Source organism: Phycodurus eques, chromosome 21 (genome assembly GCF_024500275.1).
Source record: "Phycodurus eques isolate BA_2022a chromosome 21, UOR_Pequ_1.1, whole genome shotgun sequence".
Taxonomy (NCBI): Eukaryota; Metazoa; Chordata; class Actinopteri; order Syngnathiformes; family Syngnathidae; genus Phycodurus; species Phycodurus eques.
The window spans coordinates 16470152-16496226 of NC_084545.1; the positions used below are offsets into that span (position 1 = coordinate 16470152).

The window sequence follows — 26075 nt, forward strand, 5'->3', positions numbered from 1 at the left end:
TAAGAGCAAGTAAATTAAGTCGGTAAAAAAAAAAAGATTAGGTGTTCGAATAAAGTGCTTAACTTCAGAGTAATTATTTGAAAGAAACCTAACAACATACAGATAATACTTCATGTTTTGATCATATGGGTAGAAAAGCAAAATCATGTATTGTAAAAATGCATCATGGGGTTTTCCAGAATTTTGAGATCAACATTATACCCGAGAAATTACGGTAGGTTTTGCGGAAATTACAAACCTTCAAAGAACTGCTATTTTACCACAACGTGCAACAGAGCATACAGCAATGCTCACAGGCATAGATTTTTTCCACTCTGTGGGGTTCACTGCAAGTGGAACTCGAGCGCCAGACCGTTCTGAGGGTCCACTGTATTATCTTTAGTTAGACGTTATGCAAAGGCGTCGACTCCTGACTACTTATCTTGCGCCTCCGGGTGTGTCTGAAGGAAACCGCCGCCTCCCAGCGTTCCCTGGAGAGGCAGCTGATGAGCGCCCGCAACACCGTCGTTTCTTTCTTTTTCACTTCGAACCGCTGCCAAACCGTTGGCTCCGTTGCCAGCGCCGGTCCATCTAAAACACGCTGTCGTGTATTTCAGTACAGCGAGCGCTTCTTCCCAAATCAACCCACATCGCACGCGCACGCTTTGTTTCCATCGAGAGGTGCCAGGCACAATAATAGTTGCTACTTGTTGAGTGACCTATTACGTCACCGTCACACGGGCAGAAAGGACCGTGTTGACGAAAAGTCAAACACGTCGTTGAGCTCATGTTGGATCGTCGACAGATGACGGACAGCTGAAAGAAGATGACAAATCAAGCCAAAACATGGCCACAATAAAACCACACGACAGCGTGAAAATCAAATGCTGACTCGCGCGTAATGCGACAACATGAAAACGACACGAAAATAACATGAAAACATAACACGATAACATGAAAATATCAAACCGTGAAAAGTTGAAAACATGATAACATAACACGACAAGATGATGTCATGCTAGTTGTCGAGTCGCGTGTTGTCACATGACGCATCCCGCGAGAGGCTGAGTGCCATGTGAAGGGGGCGTGGTCCCGTTACCCTGCGGTCTCTCTTTTTGAACGTTGACACCCGAGGCGCCCCGCGCCATCAGCGAGACCATCTGGCGGCCATCTCGCGTGTTGTGACCTTCAAACGTCCTGGAGGGGAGGGACGGCGGCCGCCCTCTGGGACCTCGCTGACGACGGCAACTCTTCCGCTTTGCGCGCGCGCGCGAGCGAGCTGGCGATTGGCCGGCGTGGGCCAAAGTCAGCGAAAAGAAGGAAGCGGGCGTGAGACGAGGGCCGACGACGGACGGGACGGCGACCGAGCGCCTTGAGGAGGTCACGGCGCTTGGCGCTCCACTCGCACGCACGTCGCTACGTCGACCAGGCTCGTACTTTTGACTCTTCTTCTCTTCTCTCTAGGCCAGGCGTGCACGACGTATTCATCTTTTCGTGTTTAGTTTGACAAGTTTGACTGAACTTTGATCTGAAATACATTTTGATACGCTCCTACATTTAAGCAGTGTTCATGTTCACAACAATAATAAATATACTTTTTAGGAATAAAGCCTTTCTTGTGTTCGACGAACACTTGGGTGTCGTAACGTCAGTCGTGACGGCGCGACCCGGAGAGAGGAGCATTTTTGTAGGTGCGACTGAGCCTCAACTTTGAGGCGGCCCGCTAAAGCAAATGGAACCCGTCTACGTCACCTTTGCGACTAAACGCGTTTGTCGCAATCCAAGTCTCTCTTCACTTGAACTGCTTTTCGACGCTCTCGTTCCGAATCCGAATTCTCTTTATTTATTTGCAAATACACGAGGAATTTGTCTCCGGTCGTCGGAGCCGCTCAAGTACGACAACGGACGGCCATTTCGACTTCCCTAAAAACACGCTATGGAGTCGCTGAGCCTCCTTCTCCGCTTCCTCCCACATCCCAAAAACATGCATGCTAGGTTCACTGAATTGGTAGGTCAATTCCTTTCTGCGTAATTTCTCTTGGTGATGCTCATTTCTTTTGTCAGCTGCTTTCTGGCGCAATTACACCTCGACGGGCGTCCTCTTTAGCCCGGCCACTTGCTGACGTTCGGCGGTCAAGTGAACCACGGCTTGTCATTATTGACCGTGCAAAATGTCTTTGGTACATCTTCACCGAAACCGCAATAGGATGTCCGCAAATTCGTCCGGGCTGCCGGTTGAAGTTTCCAAGACGCTCCAGCCCGTGCGGTCTAAACAGCCTTGAAGTCGGATCTTCGCTTCATTGGTCCACTTCTTCGCCGTCTTCAAGTTTGCGCCCGCGTGTCGGATGTCGGCGTGAAGCGAACGAAGCAGCGATCGGACGAGCCCGGAGCCGCGCGGTACGCGTCGTTTAGCGTGTGGCGTAGCACTGGTCTACAATGTTGTTTGCCCCGGTGGGACCGCCGATGCGCTGCTTGTATTTGGGGAGTTCGTGGTCGACTTTTGCTTTGTTAAAGCGAGGGCTGAAGCTGTGTGCTTTTTTTTCCCCTTTCTTCCCAAGTTTACTTGTCCAGCGTTCGCGTTAGCTTGGCGGGGAACGTAGACGGCGGCGAGAATGAGAGAGGCGAGTAGAAAGGCTGACCGTTCCAAAACAGCGACTCCAAGTCCGGGCTGCAGCGTGTGTTGAGCTCTGAGACAACGGTACAGGGTTGTTTCTGTTGATATACTGCACAAGCATATCCCGCCATCTTTTGTTTCGCCCGATAGCGCCCTGACGCGGTCCGCTCGGTGTAGTCGGTAGACTTTACACCGATTTCGGTATCGGCCGATATTTTGCATTTTATGCCGATCGGCTTTAATGTCTTAATTCGCCGATCCGATCCGCAAAAGACATTCACTCCGCGTCGCCGCGTGCACAGTATATTTGAATCCAAAAGCTAGTTTGTTTTTACCCTTGTCTTTTGACGTAGTATTGGAAATATCTGACGGCCAATAAGGTTATTAAAAAAAACGTCGGCGGTGTGGAACAAACAACACGTGATGCCCGGATCAGACGACGAGACAAATTTGCTCTTTCACGATTGCACTCTGTCAGACGACTGCAATCAAATCTTATATTCCGATACCACCGCATCCCGTTTTTTACGATCATCGGGCTTTATCTCGTCGACTCAAATGCGACCGGGATACACTCGTTACCGTGGCGACGCCGACGACAACAAGAGTGGAGCGCGCCAACTTTGTATTATAAGGACAAAATGGGGGGGAAACGTGTGTTGCTGGGCAGGAGAGGACGTTCGTTTAAGGCTCGCTTGACGTATGTTTCACGTACTTTTAACAAAAACGTTACGTAGCCTAGCAAGCTACTGCTAGCACAAACGGTCGGACGTAAACACGCCGCCGTTCTCTCGAATCGTGCTGTAAAGTTTCGGTGTGGGTGAAGTCATTTAATTCTAAATAAAGTCATTGAATTACAGTAAGTTAGCAGCCACGATTTCGGTCACGTTGTCGTGTCGGTTCGACCTGACCGATTAGAATCCACGATGTGACTGGAGCGGCGACTTCCGACCTTACGGAGCCAAGGAACATATTGTACAATCGAAAAATCTCACGGCACACCAACGAACAAAAATGTCCCAAAATGTGGAGACATTCATGACTGCGTTGACTTCCTGCCATCTTCTAATCGAAGAGCATTCATTGGTTCTCTCTGTCACTTTGCCTCACTGGCATAAATTGAGGAACAAAGATACATTATTTCTTGTAAATGTAATTTTTGGAGCAATTAAGTACACAAGTATGTACAGTAAATGAACAGGTCATTTAACTAGACACGTTCCTCTATCATGGTCGGTTATCGTTTTTTTTAAACTCGCTGATCGAGCCCAAAAATCCCGATCGTTTAAAGCCTCGTAGTTGAAAGCTAAGAAGCATTACGGCGCGTTCCCAAAGCCGCGTTTCCGTGAAGCGCCACGGTGGTCGACCGGAGGTGACCCCCTGATGTTTCGAGAGTCTTCCCTTGTGTAAGTAAGTCACGTAATGTTTCCAAAAAACACACAAAAACACGGCCAATACTAGAGAGCTCGTTGCCGAGGCGACCGATTGGTTAGGCGCCATCTTAATCATTGTTGCTGATGATTACGTGTGACTCACGCGCAGGACGTCATCGCGTTAGGAATGGCTTTCCCGGCGGACGAGGCGACCGGAGCGAAGAAGGTAAAAAGCGGGACGAGGCCGCGGATCGGCGGATCGGATGGCGTGATGACGTTGTAGTACGTCTGTCCTCCTGCAGGGGGCGACAAACGGCAGCAGCAACTTCTCGCTAGGAGGCAGCTCCGCCTCCAGGGCCACGCCCACGCCTGATAAAAGCATCGCAGAGTCTCCGCCCCCCACACGGAGGTAAACGCACTTGATTGACACATGATGTTACACGCCAGCACCAGGAATGTTGAGTGAGTGAGTGTGTGTGTTTGTGTGTGTGTGTGTGTGTGTGCGTGCGTGCGTGCGCCAGACTGAGCTTCAGTGGGATGTTCAGGTCTGCCTGCAGGGAATCGAACCAGCAAACATCGACCTCCCCCATCGCCATCAAATTCTTCTCACGCACCAAGAGGAGCAAACCCAGAGGTGTGTGTGTGTGTGTGTGTGTGTGTAAGTTCATTTTTGAATAAATGTATGCGTGTATCTCAATGTGTACGTGTATGCGTCGGGCAACTTCCTAATGCGTCTTGTGACGTACTTGACCAATAAAGCTGATTGTGATTATTGCGTGTATGTGTCAACGTGAGTGTGTGTGCAAGTGTGTGAGCTGATGCTTTCTCCTTTTCATCTGTTTGATGATTCCCGCATGTCCATCTTCACCTTGATCTTCGTCCCCGCTCGTCATCGTCACCCAGCCTTCAGCCTGTCGTGCCCGGCCCCTGCGGCCCCTCCGGCCCCTCCGGCCCCTCCGGCCCCCCCGCCGCCGCCGGCCCCCCTCCACGCCCCCTCCGGCCCTGGGCGGGCGGGCGCCTTCCCCCTGGAGACGTACGCCGTCGAGCCCCGACGTCTGCGATCCTTCTCGTCGCCCCCGGATGCCGGACGGCGCTCGTCCTCCTCGTCCTCCTCGTCGTCATCATCAGCCTCATCCTGTCACCTGACACCTTCGGCCCCACCTCTTCCTCTTGGCGGACAGGTGTGAAAGTTTTATTTGCACCTGAAATCGAGACATTACTACGGAAGTGGGTTCCTGCCCCACCTGAAAAAATATCAAATAAAGCTCAGTGTCACGTTAAAATGTGATGAATTTGATTTCTGCGTTCGCCTAAACATCCATCCGTCCATTTTCTGCACCGCTTCTCCTCACGAGGGTCGCGGGCGTGTTGTGGCGGCCATCCCAGCTGACTTCGAACAAGGGGCGGGGTCCACTCTGAACTGGTCGCTAGCCAATCGCAGGGCACATGCAAACAAACAACCATGCGCGCTCGCAATCACACCCACGGGCAATTTAGAGTCTTCAATTAAAGTCGCACGCGTGTTTTGGGGATGCGGGAGGAAAGCGGAGTACCCGGAGAAAAGCCACGCAGGCGCGGGGAGAACGTGCAAACTCCGCACGGGCGGGGCCGGGTTCCAACCCGCAACCTCAGAACTGTGAGGCAGATGCGCTGAAGATTCGGCTCAACAAAACGAAGCGGTTTCATGAAAAGATGACTTTTATCACATTAAAATGCAAAATTCATCACATTAAAAATGTGAAATTTCTCATCAAAACTTAAAATTGATCACGTTCAAATTTCTCATCAAAACGTACAATAGCTCACGTTCTTCAAATGTGAAATTCATTACATTAAAAATGTCAAATTTATGTTAACGCTAACGTAAATTTAGGACGTTAAAACATAAAACTCATCACATTAAAACTGGGAATTTGTCACGTTAAAACATGATATCGTTGTATCACGTTGTAACGTGATGCTGACCTTTTGTGGCGTAGCAGCTTCATGACACGACTTTTAGGGGGAAGCGGTTATAATAATAATTATAATTATAATATCCATCCCTTTTTTTTTTCTCGATGGCACTTGTCATCCCGGGCACGAGCGGCTGACTTCGGGTGAGACGAGGGACGGAGGAGGGGTACGCCCGAGACTGACTGCCAGCCAATCGCAGGGCAAATATAGACCAAACATCGACACCTATGGGCAATTGCTTGCAAATAAACACGCTACCATGCGTGTGAAGAAGACCCACTTGATCACAGGGACAAGATTCAAACTCCACACAGGGAGTTTTTTGTGAAAATAATCTAATATTGGAGCACGGTGCGTCCTGCCTGGAAACTACGTGGGAACCCTAATAACGTCTCCGTGATACACAGAAGCTGTCCTTGTTCAAATACCGTAAAGTGGATCCCCGCTCTTCGCAGGCGATAGGGACCGGCCCGACCCCAAATCGCCAAAACCCACGAATGCTTGACGGCCATTATAACTGGAGCGAAAAACCTTTACTTTTTTCAAACCCTCCGAAATCTCGAATAAGCCGGGAACATACAGCAATAAGCGGTAAAGCAAAAACATTGAAAAAAACCAGCCGCAAATAAGTGAGTCCATCTATCGCAAACTACTCTTTGGCTTTGGTGGGCATCAGTCGTGGACCGAGATCAGGGGTAACCAACACGGCCGTCACGGTAGATCGAGAGCCGTTCAGCTCCTCGTGAAGAGAACAGCGAGTTGCGGGGAGGGGTACTTCGATGTTGGACGTTGAAAAGTTGACACAAGGTCAAAGTTCACATGGAACGATATATTACTGAAATTTCAATCCAAAGTCCAATATCACAAAGCTTTTCAGAGTCGTGGATATCGAAGGCGCATTAGATATGGCGCGCGCGTGCGCGTGTGCGTGTGCGTGCGTGTACTCAGGCCAAGTGGCGGACATCTACTCCAAGTTCGACGTCATCGTGAGTACAGCCGCCAAACGTTCTTAGGCCAGCGGTCGCCGGGCCGGGTGATAACCGTTTGTGGTTTGTTGCTCAGAACCTGGCAGCGGCGAGACGTACGACGACCTGGACGTGACGGTCACGCGGGCGCTCCAGCACCGCTCGCAGGACTTCCCCAAGACGGAGACGCCGGAGACCGTTGGGACCGCATCGTCAAGGCCGAGGTGACCCTTCCAAATATGGATCACATTGGTACAAAATCGAAACAATCAAGTTTGTTATGGTTACGGTTGCTGGGATTCAAAAGAACGCCGCTGCACTCAAGTCGCATACTTCTTTTCCTGCCCGGCAGCAGTAGGGCGTGTCCTACCAGGATGCAGCAGCCAATCATATTGCAGCAGGGCGTGTCCTGCCTCGAAAGCGAGTGGGATTCATAAGAAGGCCCCACAGACACATTTTCACAAATAGTTCACTGAAGATTTAGCTGATTGTCTAGTTTCAAACTTGATGGGTGAGCTGCAAAACTATTTGTACACAAATAAAATTAAAAAGTCTACTTAACATAATGTCCTCTTTAATGAAGATTCATCAATAAAAGCACACAAGTATTAGACTTCATTAATAAGACAATTCGTCTAATTGTGTAATTGTTCTTGTGTGACGTCTTGTTTAAGGACTTTTTCGTGTTTGTGTAAACAAAAGTTTGTCTGTTGTGTTCATCACTTACATGTCTAATTTACACAACTGAAGAAATGCGCCATCCTAATTACAAAGAGCGAGCGAAGGGGGGGGGGGTCGGTGCTGGGGACAACAGCAGCCCCCCCCCCTCGATGTTGATGCTAGAACATTGCACACGTGCATGCCAACCTTTGCTTTCTGCTGCAACATGCACACGTGTGCAATTGGGGTGACAGGAATGTGTACGTAATCATTCTGCCTAAAGGGTAGTCTTGTTATTATGGGATGCATTCTGCACATTGGTTGTGTGCGGCATCATCATCATTGAACACAAACTTGAGTTCAGGCCCATGTTGGCCAATCAGATTAGTGTCAACTGTTCAGGGGCGGAGCTCCTGCAGGACTTTCTTCTCCAGTCGGGTGAAACGTTGCAGCATCTCATTGTACACCTGATGCGGACGTGCGTGTACACACACACACACACACACACACACACACACACACACACACACACACACACTTGTCAAAAGGTGATACACTACTGCCATCTTGAAGGAAAATCACACAGCAATACACACATTCATTTAGGCAAATTGTGTATTATTATACCTTGCATTTTTCATATACTTGTACATAGATATACTTTATAATCCTGTGAGGAAAATGTAATGGTATTTATTTATAACTGGTATAACTGATTAAATGAAAGTATAACAATGTATTTCTTGTCAGCTAGGCGCTCAGCAGTTTTTGTTGTTTTTATTTTTTGGACATAAACAGGGAAGGCTGCGGTTGTGCCAGCCGTTTTTGCCATGAGGAATGATTACGAGGAGGAAGAAATGGCCCTCACATCAAGCTAGTACTGCCACTGTGTGTGCGTGCGTGTGTGTACCTGTACCTGTTGTGCATGGGGCTGCGGGGTGGCGGCAAGTCGTGCTTCCGGAGCTTTCTTCAGGACATCAAAAAAGGACATTCCTGATTGGTCGAGCAGACCTGAAAGGACATCGACCAATCAGTGTGTGAAGGCTTCTCTCCCATCATCATCATCATCGTCAGGGTCACACTTGTACTCATTCGTAATCCTCACAATACGACCAAGGCCTGGTACGCACATACAGATTTTTCAAATCTTGAAAGATTTTTAGTCTGTGCCAGACCCTACACATGAAGATTTACACCACCAATCTCAAAATCTCGCGTGGTTCACACGTGAGCTCACGAAACCGAAGAAGAAGAAGAAACCCTTCCGGATATGCGCCGATGTTTCCCGAGGCTTTACGAAGATTACCGTTGACGGGAGCCTTGTAAAATGGCCATGTCCCTGAAAAACGACTCGCTTTGGAAAATACTTCTTGCCGTCTGGGGAACCCACTTTTATAGGGGGGGGGGCATCCATCCATCCATTTCCTGTACCGCTTCTCCTCACGCGGGTGTGCCGGAGCCTATCCCAGCCATCTTCTGGCGAGAGGCGGCGTACGCCCTGAACTGGTCGCCAGCCCGTCGCAGGGCACATTTCAACAAACAACCATTCGCACTCACATTCACACCTAAGGGCAATTTAGAGTCTTCAATCAACATAAGCATATTTTTGGGATGTGGGAGGAAACCGGAGTACCCAGAGAAAACCCACAGAGGGCACGGGGAGAACATGCGGGGCTGGGATTTGAACCCCGGACCTCGAAAGTGCGAGGCAGATGTGCTGCCAGGTTAGACATGTTTGTATTTATTTATGGTCTTTGCCTTTTACTTGATTGGCTACATTCTATTGCACGTCACAATTCTCGCCGTCGTGACTCAGGAGAGGTCGGCTTTACCACACGCATGAAGAGTTGCGGTCGTAAATATTGAACACGTTCAATATTTAAGATTGTTGGTCCAGACCTGGTTCAGATCCGAATCCACTCTTAACACACCTCAGACCTAAGGACAATCGTATAGGATCATCTTAGAAGACTTTCGATTGTCTGGCGTTTGACGTGCTTGGTCAGGAAGCGGCAGAATCGGCACCAAAACAGGCCGCTTGTCTTTATAGACTGTTGATCCTTCCTTCCTTGCTCACGTGTCCTTCCTTCCTTCTTTCCTTGTCTACCTTCCTTCAGTTTTCCTGGCCCAAGTGTCTTTCCTTCCTTCCTTCCTTTTTTCCCTTTGTTCTGCGCGCAAGTGTCCTTTCTTCCCGTTTTACCTTCCTTCCTTCTGCTTGCAGAGAAGAAGAATGAGGACGTTATTATCACATCTCACACTTTTGTCAGCGTCCAGGGTGGACAAAAGGCTAGCTTTAGCAGGCAGCGTCAAAGGCTAGCATTAGCATACCGTGCAGCGCTCTGTAGGCGGAGCCGAGGCAAGCCGAGTTGGACACGTCAATGGTGTAAACTGGGGCATTGAACACGTCACACAACACCTGAAACACACGAATACACAAATATTGAAAAAAACATTGATGTGACCATAGCGTGAGATTGGCATGACAATAGTACATCATCAGCGTGTAAGCTTTCCCACTGACCTGCAGGATGTCTTTGTTACACGAGGCTCCGCCCGTTGCCAAAATTCGACTTCCTGGAACTGAAAGCAGACGAGGCTCATGGGAGATGTGTGTGTGTGTCTGCGCGCATGCGTTTGTCTATGTGCATGTCTATTGGGGAATATTTCTGTGTGTTCGTACCGACGGAGTAACCCAGATGCTCGGCGTGGAGTCGGCGTGACAGGAACTGACCCTCCACCAGGGCCCGCACCTCCACCTGAGCGCTCACGGATGACACCTGCAGGACAACAAGAACTGTCACGTACACGCACGCACGCACGCACGCACAACACACATGCAAACGCCCCCAAAAAATAATAAAATAAACATTGTAGGGGGCTTTGGGGGGGATCCCCTGGGCCCCCGCAGAGAATTTTAAAATGTCAAATAAATTAAGCGACCTGGAAGACTCTGAAGAGTACGATAAGGCAAAATAAAATAAAAAACAATTCTTCACACAGAAAAACATGTACTTACACCGACCGCTCAAGTACACGTGGATGTACAAATTTAAGATTCAAATTCAATTTGCCTCATTTCTCTGCTTTTTTGTTCTGGCCTCCAACTTGAGCCAGGCCCAGCGCCACCTGCACCCGATGCCTGCTTCAAGCTGTGCCGCATGAATAGTATCCTCCTCTTTAAGCGCTCATTCTGGAAAAGACTAAAATCATTGTCTGTTTCACTTCATTTGCACTATTACCAACTTCAAAGGCTAATCTCAAAAGCATCCTCCAGGAAAATGTGTCTTTTCTGAATTTCAAGTTAGTTCATTCTGTATTGTGACCTAATAATACCTAACATCCCTCCTCCGCGAAAGGTATTTTAACATTGACATCTGTAAATTAATTAGATAATTGTAGGCGCGTTTCCTAATTAATACAAGATGTACTAGCCGATCAACTCTTGTGGCCGACGTTACGTGTGCTTCGCGGTTCCGCGACCCGCAGCGCCTCAACGCGAAAATACAACAGACCAGTGCAACAAATACCACAATGGCTGATGTGATGAGCAAAAACGCGGCAATAGAGGATGTCTGCTCCAGAGGTGGCTAGCGTAGCCAAACATTGTACTGTTACTTGACAATAATGTGACTCAAGTAAAAAGTAGTCCTCCAAAAAATGACTTGAGTAAAAAGTACACAGCGAACAGAACTGAGTAATGAGTAACTTCCGATTTTTTTAACCACAGCATGAACATCAATTTAAAAAAAATAAAAATTCCAAATTAAAATGACAATGTGCAAATACTGATGTGTATGTATGCACAACCAAAAACTACAACTGCAATTTATTGCAAGGTGTTTTCTCAAGTTATAAGTGAGCTGAAATATCCACGTTTGGGCAGATCGTCCGTCCATCCATCCATCCATCCATTTTCTACCGCTTATCCGGGTCGGGTCGCGGGGGCAGTAGCTTTAGCAGGGACGCCCAGACTTCCCTCTCCCCGGCCACTTCATCCAGCTCTTGCGGCGTTCCCGGGCCGGCCGAAGGACGTAGTCTCTCCGGCGTGTCCCGGGTCGTCCCCGGGGTCTCCTCCCGGCGGGACGTGCCCGGAACACCTCACCGGGGAGGCGTCCGAATCAGATGCCCCGGCCACCTCGCCTGGCTCCTCTCGATGCGGAGGAGCAGCGACTCTACTCTGAAAGTAGACCCGCGGCTCGTGACCACAGGCGGGGGTAGGAACGTAGATCGACCGGTCAATCGAGAGCTTCGCCTTTCGGCTCGGCTCCTTCTTCACCACAACGGATCGATACAAAGTCCGCATCGCCGCGGACGCCGCACCGATCCGCCTGTCGATCTCCCGTTCCGTTCTTCCCTCGCTCGTGAACGAGACCCCGAGATACTTGAACTCCTGCACTCGGGGCAGGATCTCATCCCCGACCTGGAGAGGGCATGCCACCTTTTTCCTTTTGGGCAGACGGTGCCAGACAAATACGACAATACATGAAAGCTGTTGTTTTTGTTCGTCTAAATGTAAACAAGAGTAGCGCGCCGTTGCCTTCATGGTCGCGACGACCTTCCCAACATGGTGGCCACGATTTGCCAGCCTGGTTTATCTAGTGTTCATCCCTATGCCCGGGAAGCCAATAGAAGAGGCTGTGTGAGGTCATGTGACTTTTTTTGTCATTTGATTGGTGAACTAGACTTAAACATCATTAGTGCTTAAATTGTATTGGAGCAAACGGCGCCCAATGTGGACGTCAAAGTCGTAATCTCGCGCACAAAATAATTGATAAATAAAAGTAGTGAGCGACATTTAGATCTTTGTAACAGTAAAAGTACCGTTACTACTTAACAGCGGCGGAAGTGTTTTTTCTGGTCTCGCGAGTCCTGTGACTTATCCAAAGCAGGTCCCGAGCACACAGGCGGGACCTCAGACCGATGAGTTCGCATATTCGTCCGCCACAATTACATCTGTGTGTAGATGGTGGATGTGTGGAATGGATCTAGCGGCCAGCGTTCAAGGAGTACGAAACATCCTAAGACGGTGACCCTGGAATGTATGGCGCACACACACACACACACACACACGACAGCCGGCCCACCTCATTGTCATCTGCATCAAAGAGGTGAACTCCCACCGCAGGGGGCGTGATCTCCATCACGTCAAAATGAAAGCCTGCAAACAGGAGGTCAGAGGAAGGAGGAAGCAAGGAAGTACTGACGGAAGGAAAGGAGGAGAAGAAAGTAGTGAAAGTATACCGATGCATCCGTTGTTTCCGAGAGGAGTTTGTCTCAAAGCAGCAGAGAAAAGTTCCCATGACGCTTGAGCACAGCGGTTCCTCAGCCGCTCTCGGGTCAAAGATCCGTTCTTGAAGCTGACGACACACACACACACACACACAGGTGCACACGTGTTTGCGTTGGTCACCTCAGCAACACACAAAAACACGCAAACGCAAAATCCCACCACAACAAGGCCATGAATTGTCGCCAGTCGACAGGATTGACGAACACGTGACCTTCGAGAGCCGGACGAGCGTCCTGCGGCCACACGAACACCGTGTCGCTAGTGCCCAGACTCACCTACAACACGCACACACACACACACACACACACACACGCACGCACACAGTCACTAGTACCAAGACGCATGCACGCACGCACGCAGACTTACAGCCAGGTCTCCCTGCTGGAGTCTCATTCCTGCCAAAGACGCTGAAGAAAAAGAAAATCAGCTGTTGTCGTCGTCATCATCATCATCATCATCCTCATCCTCATCCTCATCCTCATCCTCATCCTCATCATCTCGCCCTAGTCATCACGCTCTTGGTGGGCGAAGTAATGGCACGATTGACAGGCAGCTCGCCGAGCCGAGGGGAAGGTCGCGCGAGCGTCAAAGGCGTCAGTCACCTGGGTTGTCTCCGGTGAAGGCAACCACCGCGCACGTGTCCGAGAACCCGAACCTGCGAACCCAGTAGGACGACACGGCACCCTGAAGGTCCCGCCGGGTTAAAGGTCACGAACGGGTCACCGGGGGGGGGGGGGGGGGGGGGGGGGGGGGAGACCCGCTCGTGACCGTAGTCTCACCAGCACGGACGCGGACGGCAGCGGCGTTCCCAGCAGGAGGTCCAGACCGGGACACACGGCCTCCAGGCACACCTCGCTCCACTTTTTGCTCCTGATGTCCAGAAGGTTCATTCCGGAACCTTCAGGATGGACATGTTGACATTATGAGCGACAAGGTGAATATCCATCCATCCATTTTCCGAGCCGCTTCTCCTCACGCGGGTCGCGGGCGTGCCGGAGCCCATCCCGGCTGTCATCGGGCAGGAGGCGGGGTACGCCCTGAACTGGTTGCCAGCCAATCGCAGGGCACATACAAACAACCAACCATTCCCACACACAGTCACACCTCCGGCAATTTAGAGTCTCCAATTCATGCATGTGTTTGGGATGTGGGAGGAAACCGGAGTGCCCGGAGAAAAGCCACGCAGGCACGGGGAGAACGTGCAAACTCCACACAGGCGGGGCCGGGGATTGAACCCGGGTCCTCAGAACTGTGAGGCTGACGCTCTAACCAGTCCCTAACCGTGCCACCCACTACAAAGACAAGATATTTAATGTTCAAACTGATTAACATCTATGGTCCATATCATCATCAAAAGGTTCAGAGAATCTGGAGAAATCACTGCATGGAAGCGGCAAGGCCCAAAACAGACATTGAATGCCCGTGACCTTCGATCCCTCAGGCGGCCCTGCATCAAAAACCGACATGAATGTGTAAAGGATATCACCACGCGGGCTCGGGAACACTTCCGAAAACCAATATGTCAGTCAATGCACTTCGGCGCTACATCCGCAAGTGCAACTTGAAACTCTACTGTGCAAAGCAAAAGCCATTTATCAACAACACCCAGAAACGCCGCCGGCTTCTCTGGGCCCGAGCTCATCTATGATGGACCGACGCAAAGTGGAAAAGTGTTCTGTGGTCCGACGAGTCCGCATTTCAAATTGTTATTCGAAATTGTGGATGTCGTGTCGTCCGGGCCAAAGAGGAAAAGAACCATCTGGACTGTTATGGACGCAAAGTTCAAAAGCCAGGATCTGTGATGGTATGGGGCTGTGTTAGTGCCAATGGCATGGGTCACTTACACATCTGTGAAGGCAGCATTCATGCTGAAAGGTACATACAGGTTTTAGAGAAAATATATGCTGCCATCCAAGCAACGTCTTTTTCATGGACGCCCCTGCTGATCAGAATCAGAATCATCTTTATTTGCCAAGTACGTCCAAAAACACACAAGGAATTTGTCTCCGGGATTTGGAGCCGCTCTAGTACCAGCAAGACAATTCCAAACCACATTCTGCACGTGTTACAACAGCGTGGCTACGTCGTAAAAGTGCGCGGGTACTAGACTGTCCTGCCTGCAGTCCAGACCTGTCTCTCATTGAAAACGTGTGCCGCATTATGAAGCGTAAAATACGACAACGGAGACCCCGGACTGTTGAACGGCTGAAGCTGTACATCGAGCGGGAATGGGAAAGAATTCCACAGACAAAGGTTCAACAATGAGTGTCCTCAGTTCCAAACGTTTGGTGAATGTTGTGAAAAGAAAAAGTGATGTAACACAGTGGTCAACATGAGCCTGTCCCAGCTGGGTTGGAACGTGTTGCAGTCATAAAATTCTAGATTAATAATTATTTGCTAAAAACGATCAAGTTGATCAGTTTGAACAATAAATCGCTTGTCTTTGTAGTGTAGTCAATTAAATATAGGTTGTACATGATTTGCAAATCATTGTATTCCGTTTTTATTTGTTTAACACAACGTCCCCAAGCCGTTTGTTAAATTGTCGAACATTTTAAACGTTAATTTCCTCAGGATTGTTTTCGCATTGGTTTTGAATAAAGCAAAAATGTTTCAAATGAGAGAACTTATTTTCACAGATTTAATGTTTGAGTTACAAAAAAAACGGTTTCAAAGTTTGTCCGCAATCAGGAAGAATAAAGTAAATCCCAGAAATGGGGGATGGGGGGGGGGAATAGAAAACAGAGTTTTGTAAAGAAACGAGAGATTTTATTTAAAATGTTGTGTCCTCGCACCCTAATGTTTGTGTGATTTTTGCAGTGATAAACTTTGGCCGCTGACCGTCACTGTAGTCGATGGCGGCGTAACCGCCGAGGAAGAGTGATGCCGCGAAGCTGCTGACCAATGAGATCCTCTGAAACAGAGGTTACCCCAAGGTCAATCAGGCCACATCTGAAACGGGTGCTTGGCTCAATGGGCATCAACTGACCTCAGTGTCCTGGAACTGCTGTGGTCGTTCCTCACGCATTTTGGCAATTTGACTTCCTGTGAAACGCTGCACAAACACAAACACAAACACATCTCTGTGTGATGTGTGTGTGTGTGTGACGCAAGCGTGTGCGCGCTGATGTACAGTCACCGAAAAAATGTTGAACCGCTTTGTTTCTTCAATTTTGTGTTTATTCTAATGTCTGGTACCATTAAAAGGTATAATGCACGCGACAAAAATGTAGCCGATTGCATAAGCTTTACTCTATTACCAATCATTTCTGTTACTATCGAGAAAATTGCAAGATAGCAGCTCTTAAATTAAACTACCATCAGCTATTTTTATCATTATATTGTCAAAAAAAAAAAAAAGTACTTTTAGTTTGACCAGCCATTCAAAAAATTAACTAAAACTGAAGAAACAAGGGCGGTCTCATCTCTTTTTCCGTGGCTGCGTATTTGTGAGGACGACCTCATAGGCCCTGGAGCCCGTGATGTCTGCCAGCTTGGCAGCGCCCCCCGCCGCCTCCTGCAGGCGCTCACACTGCCGCCCGCTGCTCGAGTCCATCCACACGGGGGAGTCGCGCACGGAGAAACAGTCCTGAAACACAAGATCCCGTCAAGCACATGAGTGTATACGCCCCCGCGCGCGCCCGCACGCCTGCCCGCAGACCTTGAGCTGGTGGCTCAGACTGAAATGGTGGCGGAGCCGCCGGAGGGTCGCGGCCGCTCCGTTCTTCCAGTACACGCTCCCGTGTTGCTGAGAGGACGACAGCAGGACATTGCCCACAAAGCACTTTGACTGACAGCGTGTGAGGAAAAGGTCACAAGGTCACCTGACCGCTGCCCGACAGCGCTCGCACCCTGGAGAAGTCGAAGCCCGCTCCCTGCATCTGCTCCAATAGGAGGTCCAGAGCCTGAAGAGCGCTCCTGAATATTAACGAGTGCACACGGGTCTCTCGTGTCACATGAGCACGTCCCGTAACTCGTACCTGGACCCACATGAGGGCGGGCGACGTGACCGTCAGACCATCCGTACCCACGTGGACGCCCCCCTCCGTCCTGCACCCCAAAATCAAAGTTATTTGATTAGTCAGCTGCTAGAGACACAACCACAGCAAAGGATGTCAACTACTAACACGACATCAATTCACTCCAACTAGCAGCTAACTTTATGTCAGCTAACCTAAACTACTTAAATGTGTGTAACCTCGTAACTAAGGTTACATAGACTGAGTACTGTGCGTAAACTAGACATTAACGTTACATAGACTCATTAAATGTATGTATGTAAACCAATAACGGACATGACAAAGACTACCTAAATGTTTGTAAACTAATAAAAAAACTTCATCCAGAATAGCTGAATGCACACAAATTCCAATCCAGTTGGGCTGCAAATTTTGAGATGCCGAAGAGATTTTCATTGTTCTTGTGACAATACAGTTCTATTCCAGCAGCTAACTACACACACCAGCCCCAACTGGGTAACTGTACTCAGCAAGCGGCTCATTTGACATGATGCAGCGCGAACAGTCAACTAAACGAGTCACTTATATCAAGTATATATTATTGTTCTTTTTGAATGACAGTAGCAGTAGAAGTGTACCTGAACTCTGGAAGTTGCGAGTCAAAATGCACTTGGTCCTGATGGATGACGTTGAGGTTGTGATCGATGGCAACCACCTTTAGCTTCGCAAAACAAAAGTTGGCGTCATTTGTTTGTTTTGGTCAAATGTGTGGTTAATAACTAACTTTGGTTTGTGTTGCAATCGCAAATGTTTCAATTAAGAGAGATTCTTGACCGTTTTGAAAGGTTAGTACAGTTATCAGCTGTCACTGGTTAGCGTATGTTTTTTGTTTTTACCTGCTGAGTGCTGAAATCGAAGCCCAGGTACACTTCACCTTCGAGCACGGCCGCCATCTTGCGCTGACGGGGAGGAGGGGGAGGAGTCATACTTTAAAGGGACAGGGCCACGTTGTGATTGGATGACTCGTTAGACGTCACTCGACGCCTCTCATCCTTCCTGACAGATCACATTCCTGGTGGCCTCTTCACTTGTTTCAATTCACAACATTCAGTTTTCACTCACTAATGGACAACATCCATCCATCCATCCATCCATTTTCTGTAGTGCTTATGCTCGCGCGGGTCGCCTATCCCAGCTGTCATCGGGCAGGAGGCGGGGTACACCCTGAACTGGTCGCCAGCCAATCGCAGGGCACATACAAACAAACAACCACTCGCACTCACACCTACGGACAATTTAGAGTTGTCAATTCACCGAGCACGCATGTTTTTGGAATGTGGGAGGAAACCGGAGTGCCCGGAGAAAACCCACGCAGGCACGGGGAGAACATGCAAACAAACCCCGGACCCCAGAACTGTGAGGCAGACGCTCTAACCAGTCGGCCACCGTGCCTAACGGACAACAATATAATAATAATATCTTAGATTGATATAGTACATTTAAAATGACAAAGGGGTGCCCAATAATGAATCATTGGGGTAATTACAAAGTTGAGTATGTTAGGCCACGTTAGCGGTAATGTTGGTTTCAGCTAACTTTGGAAGCTAACGAGTTGAGAAGTTCACCTCGGTCTTCCTTATGTCTAACGTTAGATGTAATTGGAAGTATTAGAGATAACAAAAATAATCCACCACTGTGTGACCACCACTCAAGAGTATTTAATTATTCGCGACTCGAGCTACTTCAATCAATCAGAATTACTCCGAATTGAACATAATGAACTTCTTACAGTAAAAAGTTTCTATTCGGAGAATCCAAATAAGTTTGGTGGACAGTTTTGTGACCTTGACGCGCAACTGGTTTGAGCCAGTCTGAATCAGTCGCGGCTGTCGCCATCTCCGGCTCTCACGTGGAGGGCGCAGCAATCGGTTGGAAGACTACTGGAAATCAGGGCTTTCGTTTCATCCGCCCTCGACGCGAAAGCCCAGTGCTGTATCCTGATGTGATGTCGATTGTATCAAGAGTACTTTGAAAGCTTCAAATTGACCTGTTCGTTTGAGTCTCTTCCCACAAGCTGTTCCATTAAAGCAGGGACGTCAACAGGCCGCATTGTAGTTCCGATTTCCCTCAGAGGACCGTTGCGACAGTGAAGCCGTGTAGCTGTTTAATCGCCTCGTCGTATTACTACATATACACAACAAATTGAGGGAGAACTAGTTTGGAAATCAGAAGGCAAGGATAATAGTTTATTCAAGTATTGTTCAAGTGACTGCAAAGAGGGGTTTGGGAACAGAGAAATGCAATCTCTCAACATTATTGCTTATTACTTATGACAGTTTGGAAATTTGGTACAGATTTGAGAAAGAATCATGGAAGTGGGCACTTATAATTTCGGTTCACGGGCCACATAAAATAATACGGCGGGCTGCCTCTCGCCCCTGAGCCTCGGGTTTGACACCTAGCAATTAGAGAATCGAGCTAACAAAACCTAACAGCGGTAGCAAACATTGAAAGCTAAAACGGGAAGCTAAGCTAACGTTAGGGGCAACGTCGGAAGCCGACTTCATAATGTAACGTTAAAGGCGAGGACGCCCTGAAAGTGTCGCGTATCGCGGGAGGGCCGCGTTAGCAGAGAAGCAGCTAGCGTCTGCCATTAGCCGCTAGGGGCCACCTTGACGGTGAACGGCAGCGTTATGGCAGATTACGGCGGGGATCTGACTGACAGGTAGGTGAGGAGAAAGCAAGGTGGGAAACGTGTCAGGGGCACGCGGAGAAAGGTCCGCATCGCAACTGGCACAGGAGGTATCCGACTCGAGAGTCCTTTGTGATATATCAATGTATGAAAGCAGTCATTTTGTATTTTTACATGTCGCGAAGTGTCGACATACATTTACTGGATTTTTCGGCCGATGCTGCTAATGAGCTAATGCTAACACACGAGCTGACTGTACATCAAAAAGAAAGGTTTTATTTGTCATCGATACAACTTGTTTCCGCTACACACACGTTAATTGGACACGGTAGGCGAGTGGCGTGCACGTGGGCATGATTTCAGGCACTTGAACCTTCACGTCGGACGGAACGTCAGCTGTCAACCAATCGCGCGGTCACGTGTCACCACAGTGACGCTCCGTGCGCTCACAGCTTGGCTTTGGCCTGAAAGAAATTCACGACGGCATTGAAGCACTCGTCCGACGTCCATCGCTCCATCAGACGCTCCACCTCGGCGTCGTTGACGGCGTGGAGGCGCTCCTTCTCGACCGAGCGAATCAGCTGCTTGGACAGCGCCAGAGACTGCCGGAAAAACAAACAAACAAACAAACAAACGTTTCAGACCACGTCCGTGTCGGAAGCTCCTGGGGGGGCTGGGAAAAATTGTTGCTCAAGCGCCACATTTCATTTTGTAAACTGAACAGATAGGCCAGCTCATACAAGTTCAAATGTGCATGTAAAATATTGAAAGGAGTTTGTCGCGTGCGGCGCGAGCCGGGCGGCGGCCGAAGGCGGGGACCTCGGCGATCCGATCCCCGGCTACGGAAGCTGGCTCGAGGGACGTGGAACGTCACCTCTCTGGCAGGGAAGGAGCCCGAGCCGGCGTGTGAGCTCGAGAGGTTCCGACTAGATACAGTCGGGCTCGCCTCCGCGCACGGCTCGGGCTCTGGTTCCAGTCCTCTCGAGAGGGTTTGGACTCCCCTCCACTCTGGAGTTGCCCACGGTGAGAGGCGGCGAGGAGGCGTGGGTATACTCGGCGCCCGTACGTCGGGGTTCACCCCGGCGGACGAGAGGGTAGCCTCCCTCCGCCTTCGGGTGGGGGGACGGGTCCTGACTGTCTTTTGTGCCTATGCGCCAAACAGTAGTTCAGAGTACCCACCCTTTTTGGAGTGCTGGAGAGCGCTCCCGCTGGGGACTCCATCGTTCTGCCGGGGGACTTCAATGCTCACGTGGGCAATGACAGTGAGACCTGGAAGGGCGTGATTCGGTGGAACGCCCCCCCTCCCCGATCAGAACCCCAGCGGAGTTCTGTTATTGGATTTCTGTGCTCATCACGGATTGTCCATAACGAACACCGTGTTCAAGCATAAGTGTACCCACTCGCGCACTTGGCACCAGGACACCCTAGGCCGCAGTTCGATGATCGACTTTGCGGTCGTGTCATCGGACTTGCGGCCGCGCGTCTCGGACACTCGGGTGAAGAGAGGGGCGGAGCTGTCAACCGATCACCACCCGGCGGTGAGTCGGCTCCGATGGTGGGAGAAGATGCCGGTCCGACTATCGGCCTTTTTGGCCTGTGGGACTCCTGAGGCTACTGATGGCCGGCCAAGCGGAACGCAGCTTTGGTGGTCACCGAGGCAAAAAGTCGGGCAAGGGAGGAGTTCGGTGAGTCCGTGCAGAACGACTTCCCGTCCCGGTCGTTAAATGACCGAACGACTGCGGCCCATCAAGCGGCGGCATATCTGAAGCTCGAATTATGGCTTGTGACATCGGGCGCAAAAATGCCCAAAGTGACCGAGTGACGGGTCGCAACACGAAAAAATAGAACGTTGAGGCACTTGCAAGGCAAGGTACGACCATTTCATAAAATAAATAAAATGTATATGTAAAATTGCCTTTTTGAGTAATATTCGATTATTATTATAAAATCAACAAACTATTGAATGTGATAAATGAATACAAATACATTTGAATGGAGCACTTTTACAAAAATGACGACAATATTACAGGGCTCCTGAAAATGGAACCGCTCGGCGGGCCGGATTATACGCACGACTTCAAGAAGATGGATGGCGTTTATTCCGTTGACTTTTGAATGCCACTTACTGGAGTGAGTAAAAGCAAAAACTAGTAGCTTCATCGAGCTGATAGACAGAAGCTAAATATAACACTTATTGGACTCAATGATTAACTAATCAATGAAAGCAATTATTAATGACCTGCTGGTCATACTTTGTCCAATTGAAAATTGTGTGCGTGCGCGTGTTCGTTTACGTACGGCGGGAGGTAGCTTGGCGTAGCTCTTCAGACGGCTCCAAACTTCCGTCTGGAAGCTGCTGTCAGGGAACACTTCCGTGACCAGACCCAGCTGGCACGCCTGGAACGCCGTTAGCTTCTTGTTGAATAACAACATCTCATTGGCCTGCGCGCACACGCAAGTGTCAATCACGTGCGTGCGTGCGTGCGCGTGTGCATGTGCGGCGCACGCGCAGGTACCTTGCCGAATCCCATGATACGAGGGAACGTGTATGACGAGCAGCCTTCTGGACTCTGACCCAGTTGGCTAAAGGGAGTGTGGAAGGTGGCCTAAATCAATTACAAATCATTTGCTTTACTTGTATTATTAGTCAACATAAAAAGCGTAGTTTTTTTGCGTGCGTGCGTGCGTACACTCTCAGTAGCGTAGACCAGGTCAAACATTCCCATGACGGTGACGGAGATTCCCACGGCCGGTCCGTTGACCGCCGCCACCAGCGGCTTGGGGAAGTCGATGAAGGCCTTCACGTACTTCCTGTCCGCAGGGGGCAGCGGTGAGCGCGCGTCAACGAGAACGGTCCATCGTGACATCGCGACATCAATGTCGCCCCTTGAGAAAATCATCGACCAATGAATGAGCGAGCGAGCGATCACCTGAGCAGCTCCCCGCCAGCTTTGGCCATCTGCTCCACCCCTCCCTCGGGAATCTTTGTGAAGTTGCTCAGGTCGTTCCCACTGCAGTAGAAATCCCCCGCGCCTGTGGAACAACACGCACGCAGACCACCCAGTGAGAGAACGGGTACGTTCGGAAATTCAATCTGAGGCTTGCAGTGCGCTCTGACAGTGCGGTGTTCAGAGAGGCAGAGTGCGCTCCATTTTCGATGAATTTAAGAATGAGCGTTTCAGCCATTGGCGGGGATACGTCAGTGTGTCCGCCATATCGAATGTGTCGGTTCTGCCCGTAAACATCTCGTCCCGCCCGCCGCTCCGGGAGTACGCTCCGGCACTCCCCGAGCGTGGCGCTCCGAATAACCCGACGGCACGCCCCAACAGCACTCTTGAGTTTCCGAACGTTCCGGAGTAAAGAGAGCGCCCTTGGAGTCTATTTCCGAACGTACCAAATGTGTGCGTGTGTGTTCTTCCACAGGCACGGGGGGATTTCTTACCGGTGATCGGAGAGGTGTGTGCGTGTGCGTATGTGTCACCGGTGATGACAAATGCGTGTGTGCGTGTGTTACCGGTGAAGACGGTGACAACCGAGTGGTCTTGTGCTGCTTGCTGGAGAGCCTCAATGATTTCCTCGTACATCTGGAACACACGCTACATGTCAGCTGACTAGCAACATGCTAAGTGCGACCTTTCAACTCTTCTTTCGGGCGACGCTGCATTCGACCAAATCGGAAAGTCGGAAATGTCCAACCCCCGATTCGCACAAGTTAGTTATCAGTTCTTCAGTTATGAAATGTTGATGCAAATATTTGTGCGGCTGCGTCGCCGTGACCTGTGCGGTGATGGCGTTCTTCTTGGCCGGTCTATTGAGCGTGATGGTGGTGATGTCATCCTGCGTGCTGACCAATAGGGAGTCGTACGTGCGACCGCCGGCGCCAGGCGGGGCGGACTCTCGGGCGGAGCTTCCGCCTTCTGCCGCCACCAGGGAGCCAATCAGTTCGCAGTACTGCTGCCGGGCCTCATCCTGGCAATCCCATTTGAGATGTTGGATGAGTCCTCTCATCAAAATGCAATTATCAACTACACTTTGTTGAAAACCACGCAAAACATCATCACGATACCAAAATTGGGACTTCGATAGTAATCCTGCGTAAAGTACCTCGATACCGGTACTGAAACATCAGTAAAAGCAGTGTAATAACAGCTGACAAAATAATTGACATAATAATTTTTGATTTCTAAATAGTATTAATATACTAATGACATACTTTTGACAAAAGTACAAAAAATTTAGCTTTTTACCATTTATGAACATTTGAAGTCAAAACAAGTGCTACGTCATGTGCCACGTGACCTGATTGGACTGACAGGAAGTTGTTGACTAACAAAAGCCCAACGGGCGTGTGGACCTGCGTGATTGATCCCAGCGACTTCCACGAGTCCCATTTGGCCTTGTTGATAAAGTCCAGCATTCCGGGTTTGGGGGTGTCACATGGACCACGCGTGGCCTGTCACGTATTCCACAAATAAACAAACGTCATGTTACTAACATCAGACGTAACGCTGAATAATTACGATGGTGTAGGTCTCGACCTGTTTGAAGAGAGCGTAGATCTTAAGTTTAACATCATTCCCGGGATCTTTCTTCAACGAGGAGAGTTTGTTCTTGGCCTCCTCAAAGTGTTCCTCGGTCACACCTGAGCACGGGAACTCAAATGTTAGCGCATGTGGCTAAGACGACCTATGCTAAGGCGAGCGGGAGGAGCTTAAATCTGCGCCTCACCCATCACGGACGTCTTCGTGCTGTGGAAGCTCACGGTGGGAACGCCGGACAAACGCCACAACCTGACGACCGCGCGCAACCGCAACATGTCAACAGCAGAACACGTCGAGAGCTAAAGTCCAAAGACAGTTGAGCTTGAAGACGTCAGCCATCTTTGTGGTTCTGCCAGAGGCCATTCTGACAATAAATTGTCATTGTAGCAGAAAGCACACATCATTTGCACGCACATAAGTCTTTTGGAGATAGTCTAATTTTCTCACCAACTGCGACAGCCTGCGTCCTCTACTTGTCACTGTTAGCCTCATAAAAATGGTAAGCATGTCCCTAAATCCAGAAAAAAACAATCCACTATTTTCTTTCCATTTCGCTGTGGCGGAAATAGTGTACGTGAATTTAGCAGAGGTCCATCAAAATGGCGTTTTCTCATTGCTTCACGTGAGGTAATACATGAAACGTTGTTGGGAAATCCCTTTACCCCCTCATTTTTGAACCTATCTCCACGGGGAGATAGAACGGGGTATTTTGAACATTTGAGTAACATACCTAAACATAGTACTGCAACAACTTGTTTATCACACTAGAGATGTTTTAATGAGTTTAGCTTTAAATCGGTTTTAAAGTATTCCTATCTTTGAAATCAATAATGTGTATTGAATTTTTCAGCATGGTTGCACTCTTTGTTAGAAAAGCCCCGTGAGCACTGCGACCCCCCAACCTTCTCTCCACAAGTTGTTCCGCCGCCTCTGGATGCTACAGTCAGACGCGTGCATCCGAAAAGTATTCACAGCATTTCACTTTTTCCGCAGTTTGTTGTGTGACAGCCTCATCCCAAAATTGAATAAATTGACCCCCCCACCTCAAAATTCTACACACAACACCCCATAATGACAACATGAAAAAAGGTGTTTAGGACATGTTTGCAAATTTATAACAAAATGTGAAAAAAGTGAAGCGCTGTGAATACTTCCCGGATGCACTATATATCTTGAATCTTGATTATATATGTCCGTGGTCAGAAGCCCCTTGCACACGGAAAAATCCCAAAAGCCTCACACACGAATTTATGCGCTCGCATTAGCTCGTGCTCGTGTTTGCTAGCTGCCCCAGGATGCATTGCGTGATGTCCAAAAATCCCAAAGTGCCACCAGACTAGCGTTTCTCTTGATGTCGAACGTTCTTTTCCTTCTTTTGTAAACGCGGCAGTTTAACCTATGCTTTTGTATGCGTTTTCTTGACTTGTACGAACATTTTCTACGCCTCCGCCAGCTGACATTCCCGCAGAAGACAAAAGTGAAAGAAAAAGAATACTCACCGACGAGTTAATCCCAACCTCGTTAGCGCCATGAAAGTCATCGATAGAGGTCGCGAGAAGCACAAGCGGCAGAACAAAATTGAACTCGTAGAAGAAAAAACAATTACTTCCGGGTCACGTCGTTTAAAAAAAAAAAAAAAAAAAATACATATATATATATTTTAAAAAAAAAAAATTTCAAATAAGCGGTTCAGAAAATTTATATTTCATTAAAAGACCAGAAGAAAATATATATATTTTAATAGCAGTAATTGTTTTTTGGCGGCACGGTGGAAGACTGGTTAGCACATCAGCCTCACAGTTCTGAGGTGGCGGGTTCAAATCCGGCCTCGTCTCTGTGGAGTTTGTATGTTCTCCCTGTGCCTGCGTGGGGTTTCTCCCACATCCCAAAAACATGCACAGGGGATGAAGACTCTTAAATTGTCCGTAGGTATGACTGTGAGTGCTGATGGTTGTTTGTTTAAATGTGCCCCGCGATTGGCTGGTAACCAGTTGAAGGTGTACCCCGCCTCCTGCCCGCAGTTAGCTGCGATAGGCTGCACCACGC

General features: G+C 49.2%; 3 protein-coding genes across 11 annotated transcripts; 1 reads left to right on the top strand and 2 right to left on the bottom strand.

The window, feature by feature from the left end:
- The first annotated feature begins 1131 nt into the window (after window positions 1-1131).
- LOC133396393 (5'-AMP-activated protein kinase subunit gamma-2-like) lies at window positions 1132-5410 on the top strand. Of its 4 annotated transcripts, none has more exons than XM_061666194.1 (5): window positions 1132-2677; window positions 4136-4192; window positions 4269-4375; window positions 4488-4600; window positions 4870-5410. In XM_061666194.1, the coding sequence occupies exons 2-5, from the start codon at window positions 4154-4156 to the stop codon at window positions 5151-5153; spliced, it is 543 nt and encodes a 180-aa protein (XP_061522178.1). In that variant the 5' UTR covers window positions 1132-2677; window positions 4136-4153; the 3' UTR covers window positions 5154-5410. The 4 variants fall into 4 exon arrangements, with proteins under 4 accessions (XP_061522178.1, XP_061522175.1, XP_061522179.1 ...); XM_061666191.1 differs by having other exon boundaries at window positions 1132-1408; window positions 4870-5408; XM_061666195.1 differs by lacking the exon at window positions 1132-2677 and adding an exon at window positions 3953-4003.
- xylb (xylulokinase homolog (H. influenzae)) lies at window positions 3018-17750 on the bottom strand. 2 transcript variants are annotated; one of them, XM_061666190.1, is made up of 19 exons: window positions 17693-17750; window positions 17435-17517; window positions 16818-16887; window positions 16662-16742; window positions 16499-16585; window positions 16298-16426; window positions 15827-15892; window positions 15679-15751; window positions 13617-13735; window positions 13440-13521; window positions 13204-13244; window positions 12997-13112; window positions 12789-12904; window positions 12632-12705; window positions 10228-10324; window positions 10069-10127; window positions 9876-9963; window positions 8464-8558; window positions 3018-8014 (listed from the first exon to the last, which is right to left on the bottom strand). In XM_061666190.1, exons 1-19 carry the CDS (start codon window positions 17747-17749, stop codon window positions 7946-7948), a joined length of 1602 nt encoding a protein of 533 aa, XP_061522174.1. In that variant the 5' UTR covers window position 17750; the 3' UTR covers window positions 3018-7945. The 2 variants fall into 2 exon arrangements, 1 of the variants encoding a protein (XP_061522174.1); XR_009767366.1 differs by lacking the exon at window positions 3018-8014 and adding an exon at window positions 9479-9758 and having other exon boundaries at window positions 8469-8558.
- A 1280-nt stretch (window positions 17751-19030) lies between these two features.
- eci2 (enoyl-CoA delta isomerase 2) lies at window positions 19031-25613 on the bottom strand. 5 transcript variants are annotated; one of them, XM_061666846.1, is made up of 12 exons: window positions 25529-25575; window positions 24477-24540; window positions 24217-24328; window positions 24027-24130; window positions 23843-23941; window positions 23266-23457; window positions 23003-23072; window positions 22419-22521; window positions 22179-22299; window positions 22005-22094; window positions 21787-21930; window positions 19031-20090 (listed from the first exon to the last, which is right to left on the bottom strand). In XM_061666846.1, the coding sequence occupies exons 1-12, from the start codon at window positions 25567-25569 to the stop codon at window positions 19935-19937; spliced, it is 1296 nt and encodes a 431-aa protein (XP_061522830.1). In that variant the 5' UTR covers window positions 25570-25575; the 3' UTR covers window positions 19031-19934. The 5 variants fall into 5 exon arrangements, with proteins under 5 accessions (XP_061522830.1, XP_061522832.1, XP_061522831.1 ...); XM_061666848.1 differs by lacking the exon at window positions 24477-24540 and having other exon boundaries at window positions 24217-24393; window positions 25529-25613; XM_061666847.1 differs by lacking the exon at window positions 24477-24540 and having other exon boundaries at window positions 24217-24278; window positions 25529-25606.
- Window positions 25614-26075: the final 462 nt, after the last annotated feature.